At 42.7% G+C, this 20,749-nt stretch overlaps 2 protein-coding genes across 3 annotated transcripts in view; both read left to right on the forward strand.

Moving 5' to 3' along the window:
- Window positions 1–20,749, forward strand: part of LOC115587497 (C-type lectin domain family 10 member A-like) — a 94,425-nt gene that overhangs the window by 27,276 nt on the left and 46,400 nt on the right. The window lies entirely within an intron of this gene.
- LOC115587498 (C-type lectin domain family 4 member E-like) overlaps window positions 19,366–20,749 on the forward strand; it is a 29,635-nt gene continuing 28,251 nt past the window's right edge. Inside the window, exons 1-3 of the mRNA XM_030427348.1 lie at window positions 19,366–19,469; window positions 19,561–19,662; window positions 20,121–20,288. Of these exons, the coding sequence (XP_030283208.1) occupies window positions 19,400–19,469; window positions 19,561–19,662; window positions 20,121–20,288 (340 nt within the window). The 5' untranslated portion in view covers window positions 19,366–19,399. The remainder of the gene's footprint in view (window positions 19,470–19,560; window positions 19,663–20,120; window positions 20,289–20,749) is intronic.

Below are 20,749 nucleotides of genomic sequence, written 5' to 3' on the forward strand. Positions count from 1 at the left end.
TATGATCATGATATGTCCTCTCTGTGTTCAGGTCCCAGGAGCTCAGAGAGGAGGCTTCATGGAGCCGTGGTTCTCTGTCTGGGGCTGCTCAGTGTTGTCCTGCTGGTTGGACTCATCATCCTCGGTGTCACCTGTGAGTCTGTTTCTCATCAGTCAGTGTCAGGTTGAACTTGTGATTTCAGGAACATTATTCTGCTCTGAAAGATGAACGTGTCTTTATGAATATGATTTTACAGCCATGGTAAAAAGAGATATATTCAAGCAGATAGTGCAGCAAAATGACATGTTTGAACATCTGTGGATGATCAAGAGCTGAACCATGTTTGAATTCAGGTGCAGGTTGCTCAGTATTTAGATATTTGCTGGGGAAACATCAGATGATATTATTATAAAGAATGTACAACACTGTTTGGACTTCAAGTTCATTTCAGCCTTTAGGTTGATATTTCATAGACTGCATGATCAGAATGAACATCTTCCTCAGTCTTAGGACAAATTAGGATGATTTTGACTCAAATATAGAACCTTTAGTCAGTATTGGTGTCAATGCATGAGTCAATCTTGATCTTATTTCAGACCAGGATTTAGCTGCAGAATACTCCACTATCAAAGCCAACCTGACGGAGCGTCTCCAGGCCAGTAATGACAAGCTGTCCTTTGTGTCTGAAGAGAGAGACCTGCTGAAAGCCAACCTCACTTCAGTGTCCAAAGAGCTGGACAGACTTCAGAGTTTGTCCAAACAGAGTGAGTGCTCGCCTGCCTGTGTTTGTTCTGCAAAGCTGTCTCTTAACATGAAGGACAGGAGCTGCCACAGCCTCATTATAGGACACCAGTATACAGAGAATGTGCTAATGAGATACTTATATCCTACTCTCAGTTCTGTAAATTATATTTAGGGCCAGTTTACTTTGTACCAATAACTTTATTTATTCTTTCAATTCATTCAAACAGGAATATATTTAAGTTAAGGCACCTTTTTATCTTGTTGTTTACATATTTTAAAGTGTTTTTTTAATGCTATGCTTCAGTGAGGCCACTGACTCTGTGACATGATCATTCCTCAGTTCAACATTTGACAGACTTTCACTTCCCTATAAGATTATGAACCACTTAATGAAAGTGCAAACTCTTTTAGGGTGGAATCCAATTTACAATATTTTCGCTCTATCAAATCAAATCAAATCAACTTTATTTATAGAGCACTTTTCATACATGGACATGTAGCACAAAGTGCTTTACACAAGAAAGCCCCTCCCTCCTATCTTCCATTCTATATACACGCACACATACATACACACACACACACACCTGCACACTCTTACTACTGGCAATAAGGAGACATGGCAAGACACTGAGGATTGAGGAAACGCCACCTTTGGGGCCGTCCACACTGGGAGGAGTCACAGGCTGTGCCACGGGGGGCACCAGTGCCCAGGCCCCCCGACCCTGACAGACAACAGCTGGCCAGGCCGAGGGGACCCAAGGACAGCACCCCCACCAGCAACCTGGACATAGCTCCCAGTGTGGAGGACCCCCCTGAGGAAACTCTGGGGTTAAACCTTAAAAACTAAAGACATAAGATAAGATAAAAACCCTGACAAAAGATAAGCAAATGGAGTGAACAGTTAAATGTAGATCTTTCCTTATTGCCTCACTTTTTGAGTTTATTGAGTTGGAAATAATACTAATGAAAGATTTGTAGGGGAACACAAAAGTATTGCTTCTATGGAAGACCTGAGAGGCAAGTGAACCAAAAAGTTAGGAAAATTCAAAAGATATCCCTCCCTGCAAATGTTTTTTCCACCTTGTGTCATAAACACGACAGGGGAAACAATTTAGATTTGAAATAGTCTTAATAGTTAGTGTTGTCAAGCAATTAAAACAATTATCTAATCAATTACAAGCTCTGTAATTAATTAATCAAAATGAACCACATATGCCAGTTTTTGCTGTTAGCATTTAAAAATGTTTCAGTGCAAATGTATTTTGGTGGATCAGTCAATCAATGGAATGAGTTGAAATGAACATTCTAAACTTTAACAGGAGCTGATATTTTAACCTTCAGTCCTTTGATGGTAAAAATATTAATAATTGCACAAAACATTGCTCCAGTAAACAGTTCCATCTGGGCGTTTTAATGTAGCCCCGCTCCATTGTGATTTGGTATTAATATCCATGCAAATACTATCCATGCTGATGATTTTAATTGTACAGAAACAACAGCGTCTTGTAGCGATGGTATGACGCCTAATATCAACCTCAACCTGTTCTTGGTTTGAGAAAGAACGCTTTGACAGTTTGACAGTTAGAAACACTGACTGGAGTGGGACTTCTCCATCCAGTCTGCTCAGCAGCGGTTGGTTATCGCCTCCAACATGTTCACAAAGCTGTTGTTAACCTTGGTGATGTAAGGGCAAGGGACGCCATAGAGCATGATTCATCTGCAATAGTTTTTTAACAGGTCATCTGTTCTGTAATCAATTAATTGAAATGAACGTGTTATTTTTCAAGCGTTGTTGATAGTAAAGCACAACAGTGATTCGGCCCTCCAAGATAAAAACATCTGGGCACGCTGCTTAAAGTCACTTCAAAGGTGGTAGTTTGGTTTGTTTTTGAGAAAGGAAAAGAACAGCTTTGTTTGAATGAACATGTTTTAACAGTTCAAACAGGGAAAGAGGTGGGGTCCACTCTTCAACACATCTTACTGATTTAACAGTGTGCAGATCTTGAGAAGAGATCAGCCTCCATTCAAAACATTATTGTCATTTAAAAATATCATTCTGTTTTTGATGATGAGTTATTTTGTTCCATTCTAGTTTTGATTTATTGTCCATGATAAAAATATTAATTAGCACACCAGTTAACAATATTTTCATCCAAAGAACATGCATTTAATCCACAACCTCCCAAGCTAAACAACATGGACCTAGTCTGCTTTTTAATGTCACTTTGTTTGATGCTTTTTCCAGAGAGAACTTGTCCTGCAGAATGGAAGATGTTCAGTTGTACCTGCTATCTCTTTTCCACCAAGACTGATTATTGGGAAAATGGCAGACAAGACTGCAGAGACAGAGGAGCAGAGCTGGTGACCATTGATACTGTTGAAGAACAGGTAGTGTGGAGTTTTCTTATAGAACCTTAATAGATTGTAAAGTCCTCCGAGACAAATTTGTGACTTGTAAATAAAATTGACTCCTGCCTTCTTACCTTCCTAAATTCATTATGTGCACCTCAGTTTGTGCCCCCAAAATAGTAAAGGAACAAATTACCGAAAGACAGAGAGATCACAACGTCATTAATCAGAAACAATCAGCCAGCCTGGCAAGAGTTCAGCTGCTTGACAGAACCCATATAGGCGAGTTTCTTATGGTCAGTCCACATGAGGACAAGATGGGCAGCTCCCTCCAGCCTATAGCCATTTTTAGACAGGGTAGCAAGCCACCAATTTAGCTGTCTTTTTTGTGGCTAGGTCCGCGGATTTAGACAGAGGGCGGTAAATTGATCCTGACCCACCACAAATTAAGGACAGTAACAAAGTTATGTTTATCCGCCATGATATTATCTTTACCCTATCTCTTACCCCGGCTTAATTGACTGATTTGGCTTACTTGTTACTTGACACATATGGCAAGTTTTGATATAAGCTGTAACATCACGCTTAAGTAGAGGGCCATAAGTAATAATGCAAAATGTTACAGTAGGTTTTCATAACTCCCAAAAGCCCTGTCTGGTCATGAGAACACTTCAGTACTTTATTTCGATACTTAGTTGGAACCACTATCTGAACAAACGAATCAGCCACACAGTCAAAACCCTGGGGCACCCACTTGCAGACCAATACCTCATTCTGCAGGAAATACCCAAAGGCTGCAGTTTTTAGCTTGAATGTCAAACAGCTCACTCAAAGAAGTATCTGCTCATTGTTGACTGATAAGCTCCCCGTCTTTCTAAAAGGAAGGCGTAATATTCCTCCTTTTCCAAAAGCCGCCACCGGGGTAGGCGTAAACATGTAATGTGACATGAAGCACGAAGTTGGGCAGTGAACAGTGACAACAAATTTGTCTTCAAAATAAGAGCTTTACATTGCACCTCATTGGAGTTTAGAACTGGGTTCTTAGCGGGGGGCTTTTAATTTGAAAATAGCAACCATTCATAGCTTGCCGCTACAACAACAAGCGGACACAACCAAACAGCTACAGAGACCGAGGAGACGCTAGCATCTCTTGGATCTCACCAGCTGTCCAGTTGCTCATCTTGATGTCCGCGGATGAAGTGATGAACTGACTGCTGTGATCAGCTGTTTCCTGGTTTAAAAATTCCCTGGCTGTGGGTCGCACAACAGTGCAGGTCATCAACACCTCCGCCCATCTCACGCAGTTGCCGGCACATTGACGCCTTGTTTTTAGATAGCAATGGAGGCGGAAATAAGTGTACCCTCCATGCGGCAAATTTGCGGCCCAAAACAGACCCCCAGTTTGCCGCCCTCTGTCTAAAACCGTGGACCGAGCCGCAAAAAAGATGGCCAAAATGGTGGTTAATTGCCCAGTATAAAAACGGCTATAGAAAGAGATCCAGCTACATGCAAATCAAATTCCAATCTGATCTGACTGATCTTTAGGCATTGAACGTGTCACAGGACAAGCTGTGAAGACCTCAGGAAACTCTTGTTTACATTCATCTGGTTCCTTTAACAAAAGGTGTAGACTTAACAGGTGGAAAGCATCTACCGCATCGATAAGCAAAGCAGGCCTGACCCTAACGTGAACATCACCATCTACAAGGTCAAATGGCAGTCTGGCTTTGTGCAAAGGAGCACAAAGGACAGTTAAACCCATTCCTTGTATAAGCACACAATCACCAGTATCTGAGTCTTGGGAAAAGGGCAGCACAAAAGCCAGAATAATTGAATCCTTTGCTTCTGTATCCTAGAATTTTCACAGGCACTTTCCTTTCACTACCAGTGAGAGATACAAGCCCATCTGATATAAAAGCTTCAAAACCATAATATTTCTCATTTTCAGGTTTAACTGAACCATGCATCTACTCAGAAACAACTAGAACTTTCCTAACTGGAGCACTGTGAGCAACTGGTTTAATATGTTTCCAACTGGTGCGATTTACCCTGCTTTTCAGTACAGGACACTCTGCTTCAAGCATCACCCGTTTGGCTGTCTTAATTAGATCTAATCAGTGCTGCTGCAACTTCAAATTTTTCCTTTTCCAAATATTCTAAATCCTTTCTATAACCAATTTCTCCTTCTCCATCTGCAACAGCAACAGCTCTTTTTGCTGCTCAAAGGTTAAAGCTACTGCAGTAGAACCCACAAATGCAACACTGCCACTTGGACTCTGCAAAACATAATTTTCCGTCCCTGAGGTACAGTAAAAATGAGTGCCTTCCCACTAACTACCTACGCGGAAAATTATTAATTTCAACCCTAGTCATGCAGCTACTTACACTGGGTATTTATGCACTAAAAACCACTAGAACCAGCAAGGCAACTGCAAAAACAGCGACTCCCTCAAATCTAGGGATGTTCCCCCGAGACAACTGCTCTAACCGTTTTCACTATCAAGATTTACCAACGAATCCTAAAGGAGAAACATTCCTACATCCTACCAGGGAAAGCTCAAATTCTAACATGTGCACAACAAACAATCAACACCAGCCGTTTTTAGACAGACCACCAAGCTGCCAATTTGCCCATCCTTTTGGCGGCTTGGTCCGCGGTTTTAGACAGAGGCCGGCAAATTGGGGGTCTGTTTTGGTCCGCCGATTTTCCGCCTCGGAGGGTACACTTATTTCCCCCCTCGCCTGCTATCTAAAAACGAGGCGGCAATGTGCCAGCCCCTGCATGAGGTGGGCGGAGGTGTCAATGACCTGCACTGTTGTGCGACCCACAGCCGGGGAGTTTTAAAACCAGGAAACAGCTGATCACAGCAGTCAGTCCATCATCTCATCCACGGACATTAAGATGAGCAATTGGACAGCCGCTGAGACCCAGGAGATGCTAGATGCTAGCTTGTTGTTGTGTCGGCAGGCTAAGGACGGTCACTACTTTCAAATTAAAAGCCCCCCTCTAAGAACCCTGTTCTAAACTCCAATGGGGTGCAATGTAAAGCTCTTATTTTGAAGACAAATTCTTTGTCATTGTTCACAGCCCAACTTCGAGCTTCACGTCACGTCACATGTTTACGCCTACCTCAGAGGCGACTTTTGGAAAAGGAGGAATATTACGCCTCCGTTTTAGAAAGACAGGCTGGCACATTGCCGCCCTTACTTGGAGCAAATGTGCCGCCTTTTCTATCTAAAAAGGGCTACTGTCTCCATGGCCCTCAAATTCAAAAACTGTCTCCAGCATTACCCAACACAGACAAACTGTCCTCCATCACAACCAGTAACCAAAACTCCAGACTATGAGGCCTCCCAAAACTAGTACTTAGTAGCTTTAATAACCAGATTACCACAAGGGGTAGCTGAAGCTCAGTGGGTAGAGCAGGTCGACTAGTGATCGGAAGGTTGCTGGTTCGAATACTGGCAACCGTCGAATGAACCTTGATCCCACTGAACCCTAAATAACTCCTGAGGTGCAGTTGGCAGGGTACACCCTGTACAAGTTGCCAGCTCATCGCAGGGCCCTTACCAATGGCAGAGGTAAGGGCCCTCTGCCGTCAGTACACCCTGTACAAGTTGCTTACTGATGGCAGAGGGCCCTTACCTCTGCCATCAGTAAGGGCCCTGCGATGAGCTGGCAACTTGTACAGGGTGTACCCTGCCTAACCCTCCTTGAAAAAGGGATACAGCGGCTACAGACAATGAATGAATGAATGAACTACCACCTCAAGTCATCCATAGCAAAACGTAATGCTAATTTAAAAGGTCAGCCCCAAACCTTTAGTGGTGCAGATTAGAATGAGAAAGAGGTGACACAAATAGAAAGACAAAGAACCAGACAAGAAATCAGAAGTTGGACGGACAAGTCTACATTTTGTCACAACCTGTATGTGACACATAGATGTAAATAAATAATGCAAAAGGTTTTAATTAACTCAAGGAAATAAGCAATATAATTATGTATATCAGTCGTCAGTATGTATGCAATGTCTGTGTGGGTGTATATACGCAGAACACAATATACAAACAAATAATAATGTCAGTCTGCCGGTCAGGGCGGGCGAGAGAGAGAGAGAGAGACATTGAAATGAGGTCCTCATGGGAGGTGGTCTCATTTAGACACATGTTACTACTGCCTTTCTAAGGCACGTAAACATTTATAATTCTAACATGGGTTATTCAATTAAACAATTATCTCTCTTACATCACCTTTAGTGATATTAAAAATCTAATCACATTTTTTCCCCTTCCCTCTTTCAGAATGATGTTTGCCTCACCCACATGTATCTTTTTCCTCATGTAGAGAACACCAAGTGATTCATGCCCTCCAATCTTTTGTAATGAATCTATATCTGTTTTTGTATTTACTGTGTATTAGCTATGATGATCAGGTTACAAAATAATATTTATTATATGATAGAATTAATGGCTTTATTTCCTTGAACAGGAGTTCATCTCTAAAACCATCAAGGCAGACAATTGGATTGGTTTGAATGACAGAGAAGAGGAGGGGACCTGGAAATGGATAGATGGAACTCCACTGACTGTGGGGTAAGGCAAACAGTTCAACACCTTATTTGAATATAGACACGTATACACCGATCAGGCATTACATTATGACCACTGAGAGGTAAAGTGAATAATACTGATTATCTCTTCATCATGGCACTTGTAAGTGGATGGGACATGTTGTCCCCAAAGTTGATGTGTTAGATGCAGGAAAAATGGGCAAGAGTAAGGTTTTGAGCGAGTTTGTCAAGGGCCAAATTGTGATGGCTAGACGACTGGGTCAGAGCATCTCCAAAACTGCAGCTTCTGTGGGGTGTTCCCGGTCTGCAGTGGTCAGTATCCAAAAGTGGTCCAAGGAGGGAACAGTGGTGAACTGGCGACAGGGTCATAGGCTGCCAATGCTCATTGATGCACGTGGAGAACGAAGGCCGGCCCGTGGGGACTGATCCAACAGAGCTACTGTTGCTCTAATTTCTGAAGAAGTTAATGCTGGTTCTGATGGAAAGGTGTCAGAATACACAGTGAAGCACAGTTTGTTGCATATGGGGCTGCATAGCTGCAGACCAGTCAGCATGCCCATGCCGACCCCCTGTCAACCACCGAAAGGGCCAACAATGTTACCTGTGGAACACACGGCACCAGGATGCACTTTGGGAAGAAGGCAAGCCGGTGGAATGGTTTGAGCACAACGAGTCTGAGTTGTTGACTTGGCCTCCAAATTCACCAGATCTTAATCCAATCAAGCATCTGTGGGATGTGCTGGACAAACAAGTCAGATCCATGGAGGCCCCACCTCGCAACTAACAGGACTTAAAGGATCTGCTGCCAGCATCTTGGTGCCAGATACCACAGCACACCTTCAGGGGTCTAGTGGAGTCCATGCCTCGATGGGTCAGGGCTGTTTTGGCATCAAGGTTGACCAACACAATATTAGGCAGGTGGTAATAATGTTAAGCCTGATCAGTGTACACCTACTGTATATTACTAGAGTAATTTCTGTCTGATTTCAGACTGACTCACTGTGTGTATGTGATTTGTCAAGTACAAGTACAAAAAGGCATTTATATGAAAACATGGCCTGCAGGAGCAGAAGAAGTGCATGTCAACTATGTACATGGAACAAACTGAAAAGAGTTTCTGACAGAAAATAATGGGAAAGAAGTTGATGTTTTGCGAGGCTGCTCCAGTTCATTGATCCTCGCTCTCTCTCAGTCCAACTGACTGCAGTTCAAGTCAGGTACTCAGGCCAGTTAATCCAAACGTGGCAGATGGTTTGTACTGTAGCACAGTGGGGGGGTAACATGCAGTCTCCAGCAGTTGTCCACTCGCCGTCCCACAGCTGCAGTTCAGCCACTTTATCAGCCAACTTGAATACATTTGTCCATCTCCCTCTTCTTCCGTCTCACCATAATTCCTTTTTTCTTTGCAAAGTAGCAAAGAATCAGTTTTTTAAGATAAAACAACTCTCCGAGTATGATCGTCATTATAACGGAAATAAAATAACGTATTTATTCTGTTTCTGCGGCCCGATACCAAATGACCCACGGACCGGTACCGGTCCACGGCCCAGTGGTTGGGGACCCCTGCTGTCGCACATCTAGTCTTAACTGAGTTAAGTGAAAGAGAAACTATTGGTAGGACAGCGCTGCTACCAGCAGAGCCAGTTGAGAGAGTGAAAGAATTAAAATATCTTTTCCATTGAGAAAAGCCTTCAGTGCTCTTCTTGGCTCTTGGAACTTAACAAGTCCTCCAAATTACATGATGAATACAGTATGTTCTTTGATGAGACAAACAGCAGTCTCCTGTACAAAGGCTTGATATTTTGTTGGTCCAAGTGTCCAGCCCGACAATCTACCATTGCAGTTTGTTTCTCTTTAAAGAAGTCACCTGGCTTTGCTCGAGGGTCTTGTTAATGTTGAATATAAACATAAGGCTTTTTGGGGAACTTCCTGGAGCAACTGATGCTGGACAATCTCTCCAGAAAACACTACAAATGAGACATTTTAAAGATGTAGGAGTGACTTGCTAACAATACGGGACCCAGGAAAATGTGATTTCTCCGAGGCTGATGGACCTAAAAACGTTGGGTCAGGTCTGTGTTCATTTCAGAGATAAACAGTGTCATGACTCTCTCTGTCACTGCTCTGACAGGTACTGGAGAGAAGATCAGCCTGATAATGGCCTTGGAGATCCACGGTGGGGTGAGGAGGACTGTGTACACATCAAATCTGGTGTGAATGCCAAACTAAGCTGGAATGATCTGCGGTGTGATACCTCTCTGCAGTGGATCTGTGCCAAAATGCCTCAGTATTTACATGAGTTTTGAAAATGGCCATCCAAATTTCACTTTTTTTTCAGTCAGGACAAGTTGTTGAATAAAGACCTTTATGCTCACATTCACTGTTTTCACCAATTCAGACTAATCAATTTTGCTTGTGAAAATGTGTTTGTTTTTTCACACATCATATCTGAGTTTTTGACCAGATAGCCCACAACTGTGTTGTAACAATGCATCATATTCCAAGATGCAAGAACCAAATGGCAGTAACATGAATGCAAAAGGAGGGCGCCATACAAGCAGCACCGTGCACTTCCTTTTTTACTGTCTCAATTTGAGCCAGGGAATTCACAATTACGGGATGAAGAAGTGCATGCTGCCCATTTTCAGAACACGCGTCTTTCCATCCAAATGACAAAAAACATTCTTACTTTCCTCTAGTGACATTTATGCAGATACAGTGATCACTGAAGTACACCGCACAAATGCAGTTAGATAGCAGCCTCTGCTCCCTGTATTCTGTGGCTGAGACTTAATTCCACTGAAGTGAATATCTATTCATTACTGTCTTTGGCTACGTACCACCATAAAATTAGACATTAGAATAGAATGAACGAAAAAGTCACTGAACAATACATTTTCTGTGATTACTCTACTTCTAGTCTTTTTCAACCTCATTTTGCCAGTTAAATGCTTTAATATGAAGTTGTTCAGTTAGCCTCAGCAGTACAAGAGGACAGCGCTGCAGAGATACAGATCTAGTTAAAAGGTTGGTGAGAAAACACTGCTGCAACCTCACATAAAACAGAAATTAAGTCATTCAAGTCGTCATATCTCAAGTCAAGACTCGGGCCTTCAACTTACAAGTCCAAGTCCAGTCTCAAGACAGTTATTCTTTGTCAAGTCATCAAAACAACGATTTAAGTCGACTCAAGTCAGAAACGATATCAACTTTACATGTTTATAGTGAGCTGCTGACAGTTTGTTTGATCTGTGTCTTCAGTTGATTGTGATCCGAGGTTTCTTGAAGACGTATTTACACAGAAATAAAAAAAAAATCATTTCACTCAGGAGAGTCTAGTGATTGAAGTAAAGAAAAATTATCACAGCAGAAGATGTGTGATAATGAGTCTCATCAGAAGTCTTTGGCACTTTGACTCTACAGAATTAGAAATTCCTTGAATAGTCTGTCAAACGAGGAAACATGTGCATCACAGCAGCCAATGAGAGTTCTATATAACAATAAACATAATAAAGAGGTAAGAAGAGCTAGACCAGAAATAGAAATAAAATCGTATATAAAATGTACAAATATAAACAGTGTAATTATAACAGTGTGGTAGTGTATTGTTGTTAATAACTAATAAATATGAGTATGAAAATTTCCCAGTCAGTGCCAACTTAAACCAGAAATGAGTTGTGTCTACAGATTTTATTTCACAGTGCACAGTGCGGTCTACTGGGAGCAGTCCTGGTTGTACAGTCTGACAGCAGCAGGAAGGAAGGACCTGCGATACCTCTCCTTCACACACTTGGGGTGTATCAGTCTGTCACTGAAGGAGCTGCCCAGTACTGAGATAGTGACCTGCAGGGGGTGGAACTCCTGCACCAGCAGCGATGAAAGCTTATCCATCGTCCTGCACTCTCCCACCACCTGCACTGGGTCAAGAGGACATCCCAGGATGGAGCTGGCCTTCTTAATAAGTTTATCAAGTCTCCTCCTGCCTGCTGCCGAGATGCTGCTGCTCCAGCACACTACTCCATAGAAAATAGCTGATGCTGCCACAGAGTCATAATTACCATTGTGTTCTGGTAATTTCACAATCAATCTGCACAGGTGTGTAAATGATAGGTTCCCACAATCTGCACATCAGGTACGTTCTAATAGATTCACAACCTGGCTCTACAGTATGTGAAATAAGAGGGAGACCACACATAGTCTGTAAATAATGCAAAAGGTTTTAATTAACTCAAGGAAATAAGCAATTTAATTATGTATATCAGTTGTCAGTATGTATGCAATGTTTGTGTGGATGTATCTATATGGAACAAAATAAAGAAACAAATAATGTCAGTTGGCCGGACAGGGCAGGAGAGAGAATCCTGCAAGTCTGATTTATAGCCACCTGAGCCCAGCCTGCTTAGGTGTGTTGCATCACTGATGACACAGCTCATCCCATCAACTTCCTGAAACAAAGGAAAAACACAGACAACAGAGGACAGAGCTGGACCAACCCTGAGGCCATCACAATAGAGCATCATTAGGCCTACTTTAGGGGGGCTTTTATTTATTTATTTTTTTTTCATTTTTTTACAAAAAAGTGCTGACAAATTCAATATAAAGTGGCCAGAATATGAGTTTAAATAAATAATTATATAATCTGTCATCATTCACTTTAATATGATCATAAATCTGTCAGTTTCCCTTCACTTCATTGTGTAAGGTAGAGAGAGCCTCTTCAGTGCGTCATTATCCAATCCATTCCACTTGTTCATATAGATAATGCCCATTATTCTCCTAGTTTTACAATGTATATAGATACATTTCTTCCTTTTTGTGTCATCAGGTGTATCACACACAAACAAACACACACGACCAGAATAGGCCACCAGAGATCAGAATAGGCCTACCTCATAGGGGTGTTGGTAATAAATAGCTTAATGAATTTAAATGTGGACCAAGAAATATGTTTCAATTTGGATTACAGAGAGTTTTGATTGGGTGTGTTACTAGGATTTTATGCAGTCCAGGGTATAATTGGCCATTTTGACTATTTTTGATTTTACCATTATATTTCACCTTAAAAACTATTTACCTTGCCTTGTTTGGTGTCACTATTTTCAGCACAACTTCACATGTGTGACTGTACAGTTATTTTTTCATTTTGACACACATCTCGGTCCCTCCACAACTCCCTCCTGTCCCCCAGCAACCAAATCACGTGTCTTGCCATGTAATTTTGTGATTGGCTGGTGTGGTGCCTTTTTCCACCAATAGGAACGTGTTTTTCCACTCGCAAACTTTTCCTGCTTGCTGACACTTTCGTGAGAGAAGTCCGTGTTGACCGTCTCTTCCTTCACCAAACGTGCAGCAAACGTGACGGTAATATTAATGAAAAAGCGTGCCGTACATTATTTATCATAAGTCCGGTTTTACTTGGCCTATCAACACAATTTCAACAAAAAATCTCACCATCTCTCTCAGTATTGTAGTACAATGGGACGGGGCATGAGTTCGTCTGAAGATGGCGCTATGTACCTGTGAAAACTGTGATAATGATGAAAATTAACTTGGCAGCGCCTCCAATAACTATGAAGAAGTACACACAAATGTGGTACTTCCCCTTTAAATCAACAGTTCACTTTAACCTGTTTTACCACTTATTTATCCAAAAAGTATTACCTTTACAATTACAACACAGGATTTAGTAGAAACAACTAGACTCATTCATTACAAAGTCACAAATTGGTAAGTTGGAATTAGTTAACTAGTTCACTGTTGACCTTTAAGTGTGCACTGATAACAGTGTTCAAAACTCTCAATGACATGCTCTAGTAGGTTCACAAATGACCCATGATGAACACACAGAGACAAGGTTAAATCAGAAAAACTCAAATGTCCACAGCCCACACTCACACACACATTCACACCGGGCTATTAAAAGTAAATAAAAGAAAACGTTGCAGGCCCGGTCGAAGCTTGTGAGCGCTGAGGCCAGAAACAAATGGCCAGTTCACTGGTTACCCAGAATAAACAAAAAGCACGTGCACGGTGTTAGAAGTGCACTCACAAGTCCAAAACAGTCAGAGATGAAGATTGGGGAATGGGGGAAGGGCAAAGGGCAAGGTGCAGTTTCAGCGGCAAGGGAATGTGGGGTGCAGCACACGCTGCGTTGAACCAACCATCAAGTACAGCAGCTACAGTCTCTCTCCAACGGTCCAGGGCTATGGAGCCAGAACAGTGACTTTAAAATTTGGCATCCAAAAAAAAAATTGGCATTGAAAACAAAACCAGTACTGAAAAAAGAAACATTGTCATTGAGACATTTATTTTGAAAACAGTTGTATTGGCATTGAAACAAGTATTGGCACTGAAAAAAGAAAGTAGTTCAAATAATTCAAATCCGAAAATCTTATCATTTTATTTTATTTGGATTTTTTTGTATTTTTCAATGACAATCTTCAGATTTTTTCTTCATGTCCCTTTTTTTTCAGTGTCACTGATTTTCAGTTTCAACTTTCTGTCACTGTTTTGGCGTCGAGAGGGAGGGGCCTGAGAGGAGGGGCAAGTAGAGCACGGTTTGCATATCATTTGAGAAGGTAATGGCAGCAGCCTGCGGGAAGGCTGGGCTGGACTGTCCAGCCATAATACACCATGTTAGGGCCCATGTGCCGGCCGTCTCTGGGCAACACAGAGTCCAACTACCTCGCTGACTTTTCTTCAAGCTCACTCCTGATGTGTCCAAGTCTCTGTGTATCTGGTTCTGTCCCGGAGCTCCTGAGCTCCGGTCTCTATATGCGTATGGAGTGTGGTGGTAGTACCGGGGCGCCGAGCACGGTGCATTAGCCACAGTTAGCATAACAGTAGAACAGCCTGTTGCTCCGAGCCGGGGCTGCAGCGCCGATAGCAGCACTCTGGTCTGCTCTCCGAGCTCTGTGCCACCGCACCGCTACCGGAGACCCCGAGCTCCGGTATCTATATGCGTATGGAGTGTGGTAGTAGTAAGGAGCTAACGAGCATTAGCCCCAGCTGTGTCGCTCCGAGCCGGGGCTGCAGCGCCGACAGCAGCGCTCAGTCTGCTCCCCGAGCTCTGTGCCACCGCACCGCTGCACACGCATAAAGAGACCGGACAATAAAGGAGAGTGCTTGGAGAAAAGTCAGTCAGTTATGAAAATACGTGTCTGTTACTTGATTACAGCCGTCTGTTGTACTTTACTATGAACCACAGTAGCACAATCACAGCTGACTTTCCCCGCACACTGACTTGTTGAGTTTATTCGCTTCGACTCAAAGGAGTCATTGTAGGATTAGTGATATTATTCACATGAACTGAGTTTATAGGGGAGCTCTGGTCTCTAGTCTCCGGTAGCGGTGCGGTGGCACAGAGCTCGGGGAGCAGACCAGAGCGCTGCTGTCGACGCTGCAGCCCCAGCTCGGAGCAACAGGCTGTTCTACTGTTGTGCTAACTGTGGCTAATGCCCCGTTACTCGGCGCCCTGGTACTACCACCACACTCCATACGCATAGAGACCGGAGCTCGGGAGCTGCGGGACAGAACCAGATACACAGAGACTTGGACACATCAGGAGAGAGCTTGAAGAAAAGTCCGCAAGGTAGTTGGACTCTGTGTTGCCCAGAGACGGCCGGCACACGGGCCCTAACATGGTGTATTATGGCTGGACCGTCCAGCCCCGCCTTCCTGCAGGCTGCTGCCATTACCTTCTCAAATGATATGCAAACCACGCTCTACTTGCCCCTCCCCTCAGGCCCTTCCCTCTCGACGCCAAAACAGTGACAGAAAGTTGAAACTGAAAATCAGTGACGCTGAAAAAAAATGACATTGTAAAAAAATCTGTCACTGAAAAAAAGTGACATGAAGAAAAAATCTGAAGACTGTCATTGAAAAATAAAAAAATCCAAATAAAATAAAATGATAAGATTTTCGGATTTGAATTATTTGAATTACTTTCTTTTTTCAGTGCCAATACTTGTTTCAGTGCCAATACAACTGTTTTCAATACTTGTTTCAATGCCAATACAACTGTTTTCAATTCAAATGTTTCAATGACAATGTTTCTTTTTTCAGTACTGGTTTTGTTTTCAATGCCAATTTTTTTTTTGGATGCCAAATTTTAAAGTCACCCTTCTGGCTCCATACAGGGCTCTCCCGGTCCTCACTCTCTCCCTCTTATGGCAAATGTCCGGTCCTGAATCACATAATTCCTCTTGGTAATAAAGCTACAGGCTAATTCATGGGGAAAAACCCACAGTAATTAACAAATGAGCAATTGCTAGCTGCAATGTGGAATTAACAGTATGCACGCTAAGCTAACGGCTAACAGCGCTTAGCAATTCAGCTCGTCTTTTACACATTTACAATCAAACAACAGCTCCAAGTACATCAAAACACATGTATTTACCTCTGGCAAATTCTCAAAGTTTATACACATCAACCACAGGACGACTCTCCGTCACTCTTGGAAGTTAGGAGTGTTGTTACTTTACTTTTAGCGTTACAGCTATCCTGCTCGGATGCCACTAAAGCCTGATTTATGCTTCTGCGTCGTGGCGACGGCGTAGCTATGTCGTCGACGCAGACCCCTACGCGGACCCTACGCCGTAGCCTGACGTGCGGCTCCAAAAAATCCTGACTACGCGTCACGTCGACGCGTCGAGACGCGAACGGCAAGGACTGTGATTGGTCCGCTCAGAACGTCATTTCCGGCAGTTGCTTTTCCGGTCAACGGTATAACAAGCATTTGTTGTTCAATATCCACGAGCTCCATCTCCAAAAACACCCGCTCCATCTCAGTTGCCATTGTTTACTGTCTGACTGGAAGAAAACCAAGGAATCCGATATGAACCCCCCGAAACCAAACAAAGACAGAGCCACACCCCCCTAGCGGCTTGGCGGTGAATTGCAGAACAACGCGTTCCCTCGACGCAGAACTTCGAATGCTCAATGATGGCGTAGGGTCGACGACGTAGCTACGCCATCGCCGTGACGCAGATGCATAAACCAGGCTTAAGGCCGCTTCTGCTGTCGCTAACCTTGCAGCAGCACGTAGCTGATGCTAAGCACCGCCTCCTTGGACAAGGTGAGGACAGGATTGGCTAAGGACTACAGACATACCAACAGAGATGAGAGAATAAAAGATGCTTCACTGCCCCACAAATAAACGTAGTGGTCAACACCTGGCAACGTGGTAAGGACGAGCAGCGTACAATCCTACCTGCCGAGAGCCAAAACTTCCGGACTGGAAGTTACGCGTCAGACAGGAGCGCAAAGAGAAAGCACCAGGAAGAGCTGCCCTATTTATACTCCGTTCCGCCTACAATGGGTGGCTACCATTGGCGCTCAATTAATGACCAGATACTTAAGCATCCTGCTGCTACATTCACAACATAAACATTTTTATATCTGCATACAAATGAATGAAAATAAGGGCCACAGGGCTACACATGTATAAATGTCTATGATTAAAACCAGGTGTGTTGGTCACCATGCTCCCTCTCTGCTTCTGCTGTGTTGGTCTGCGTGCATGTCCGTGTCTCCCCGTCGTGTCATTGAGGTAGGCATCCTTTATTATCTGCTGTTTCGTTGCATTTTTATTCGGCTCTGGGGCTTCATCCTCCCGTTCCGTTGCATTGCTGGGAGCGAAGGTGTTTTGTTGATTTAATTCAGGTCGCACTTAGTTTAATATTCGTTTGCTAATAGTTTGGATTATTTCGTTTATTGCATTAAGTTGATTTTGGGTTCAAATATTATTTTGTTGCTTTGTTTAATAATTGATTATTTTCTAGCCTAAATTGGTTCATCTAACCTCCGCTAGCTTAGCTAGGGAAGCTATTGGGATGCTAAAAACAGAGTTCAATTCTCCTCCATCAGCTTCCGGGTCGGGGAAGTCGATTACTGAGTGCGATTAGAAATGCTCAATTCCGTTCTTTTCCCTGTCCACTCTCGATAATAACTGTTATAAACTGGCAGGTAAGACACATATGAACTTTGATTGCTTTTCCATGGAGTCATAATCATACATTTTCATCCATGAGCCACGGAACTCTACTGCACTCGGTAATCGAGTTGCCGGGACTTCCCGTCAACAGGAAGCTGCTGCAGAAGAGTGGTAAAAGTGGTAAAGTAGAAATCCAGCTAAGCTAGCGGAGGTTAGATGCCCCGGACTATGTGCTGAGACCCTATTTGTACTGTTGCTGAAGTTTGGTGCTGTTCTGAGCATTATTTGTGGCTTTTTGGTGGCGGTTTATATTTGGATCCATTTACTGCAGTGTATTGTTGTCGTGCGATCGTTTCTGGGGTCACCAGAATATCCCTTTAAGTAATATTTTTCAGGGCTTGAAATTGCAACCATTTTAGTCACATATATACCCAAAATGTAATCTGTGCGACTTCAAAATATTTGGGAGCAACCAATTATTGTGTTGTGAGCAAAAGTCATGGCATTAGCCTCTATGTTGATCAGTTATTAATTCAATTCATTGTGTTTCAGTGTATCTTGAAGGGTCAGGCAAAAGGAGACGCTGAGGGAGAAAAAGATCAAAAACAGACTGATATAACAAAAATAAATAATTTCTCAGTCTTTGTCAGCTGTTGGGAAATGTCCTTGCGTGCTACATTGGCTCACATCCTGTGCATCTCTTGGGGGCTAAGCCTCCCCTGTCCTTTAAACCTAGTGACGCCCCTGGTAGTGACAGCCCATCAGTCTGGGGAGGGCTATAAGGCAGCATCTGGGACAAATGTGCACCCATCTACATTAAGACAAAAATTGAATAGCCATGACATTTGTGGGAGGGTTTCTAGAAGGAAGCCTCTGCTCTCAAAAAAGAACAAAGCTTCCTGTTTTAACTTTGCCAGAGAGCGCTTGGACAAACCAGGGGCTTTCTGGAAGTCCATTCTCTGGACAGACGAGTCATGTGAAGGTCTAGGGGTTCTTTTCTGCTTCTGGAACTGGACGACTCCATATTATCCAGGGAACCATGAATTCTCAGTCCCGTCAACAAATTCTTGAATCTCCTTACATCGGTCAGGCAGTTGAAGCTGGGGCGATAATGGATTGTGCAACAAGACAACGACCAAAAGCATTCCAGCAAAACTACAAAGGAATAGCTTGAGAGAAAGAGGATTCATACTCTGGATTGGCTCAGTCAAAGTCCGGACCTTAATCCAATTGAAATGTTGTAGTGAGACCTGAAGAAGTTGGTACATGCCAGATGTCCCTCCAACCTCTCCCAACTGGCTGAGTTCTTCCAGGAGGAGTGGCCAAAAATGCCTATAAGCAGATGTGAGAGACTTTTGATGTTTGGTTGAAGTAATGGCTGCCAAAGGAGGAGCCACAAGTTACTAACTGAAAGGGTTCACATAGTTTTGCACATGTTAGATTTTTAAAATAAAAAACTTTTGTTGTATTAAATAATGAAGATGTATCCCTTTTTGTGTGTGTGTCCATTATTTTAAAGGTCTTCTTTACAAATTGGGATTTGAACGTATGTTTAATAAGGTTATTTTAATGTGTTTTAGAAAAACAGTGACTGTGCCTGGAGGGTTCACAAACTTTCAAGCAGCACTGTAAATGATCATGTGCCTTTCCACTGATGTGGAACTTAGAAATATTGAGTTAGCAGTGGATGTTACCTGTGCAAACTATTTTCATCCGCTTTTAAAACTGGTGACTTCCTGAAAACCTTAAGAGACATTGAAACGAACCATCAGCATATACATAAGCTGACTGTTTAGGAGAGAGCTGGTTACCTTTTGAGCGATGGAGGAGATCTATGCAAATGCTGATTACAAAAAGCCTGTCGACCCAACACCTTCAACAAATCAGACGGGTAAGAATGCTCACTCACACACATGGGTTGTGCATATTGATGTTGTGTATAATCAGGGGTTATGATCATGATATGTCCTCTCTGTGTTCAGGTCCCAGGAGCTCAGAGAGGAGGCTTCATGGAGCCGTGGTTCTCTGTCTGGGGCTGCTCAGTGTTGTCCTGCTGGTTGGACTCATCATCCTCGGTGTCACCTGTGAGTCTGTTTCTCATCAGTCAGTGTCAGGTTGAACTTGTGATTTCAGGAGCATTATTCTGCTCTGAAAGATGAACGTGTCTTTATGAATATGATTTTAAAGCCATGGTAAAAAGAGATATATTCAAGCAGCTAGTGCAGCAAAATGACATGTTTGATGTTTGTCATTTGATCCATCTGTGGATGGTCAAGAGCTGAACCATGTTTGAATTCAGGTGCAGGTTGCTCAGTATTTAGATATTTGCTGGGGAAACATCAGAGGATATTATCATAAAGAATGTACAACACTGTTTGGACTTCAAGTTCATTTCAGCCTTTAGGTTGATATTTCATAGACTGCGTGAGCAGAATGAGCATCTTCCTCAGTCTTAGTACAAGTTAGAATGATTTTGACTCAAATATAGAACCTTTAGTCAGTATTGGTCTCAATGCATGAGTCAATCTTGATCTTATTTCAGACCGGGATTTAGCTGTAGAACACTCCACTATCAAAGCCAACCTGACGGAGCGTCTCCAGGCCAGTAATGACAAGCTGTCCTCTGTGTCTAAAGAGAGAGATCTGCTGAATGCCAACCTCACTTCAGTGTCCAAAGAGCTGGACAGACTTCAGAGTTTGTCCAAACAGAGTGAGTGCTCGCCTGCCTGTGTTTGTTCTGCAAAGCTGTCTCTTAACAGGAGCTGCCACAGCCTCATTATAGAACACCAGTATACAGAGAATGTGCTAATGAGATACTTATATCTTACTCTCAGTTCTGTAAATTATATTAATGGCCAGTTTACCTTGTACCAATAACTTTATTTATTCTTTCAATTCATTCAAACAGGAATATATTTAAGTTAAGGCACCTTTTAATTGGATATCTTGTTGTTTACATATTTTAAGGTTTTTTTAATGCTATGTCTTCAGTGAGGCCACTGACTCTGTGACATGATCATTCCTCAGTTCAACACTTGACAGACTTTCACTTCCCTATAAGATTGTGAACCACCTAATGAAAGTGCAAACTCTTTTAGGGTGGAATCCAATTTACAATATTTTCACTCTGTGTAGATCTTTCCTTATTGCCTTACTTTTTGAGTTTATTGA

The sequence above is a fragment of the Sparus aurata genome, chromosome 9, assembly GCF_900880675.1.
Source record: "Sparus aurata chromosome 9, fSpaAur1.1, whole genome shotgun sequence".
NCBI classification, from domain to species: domain Eukaryota; kingdom Metazoa; phylum Chordata; class Actinopteri; order Spariformes; family Sparidae; genus Sparus; species Sparus aurata.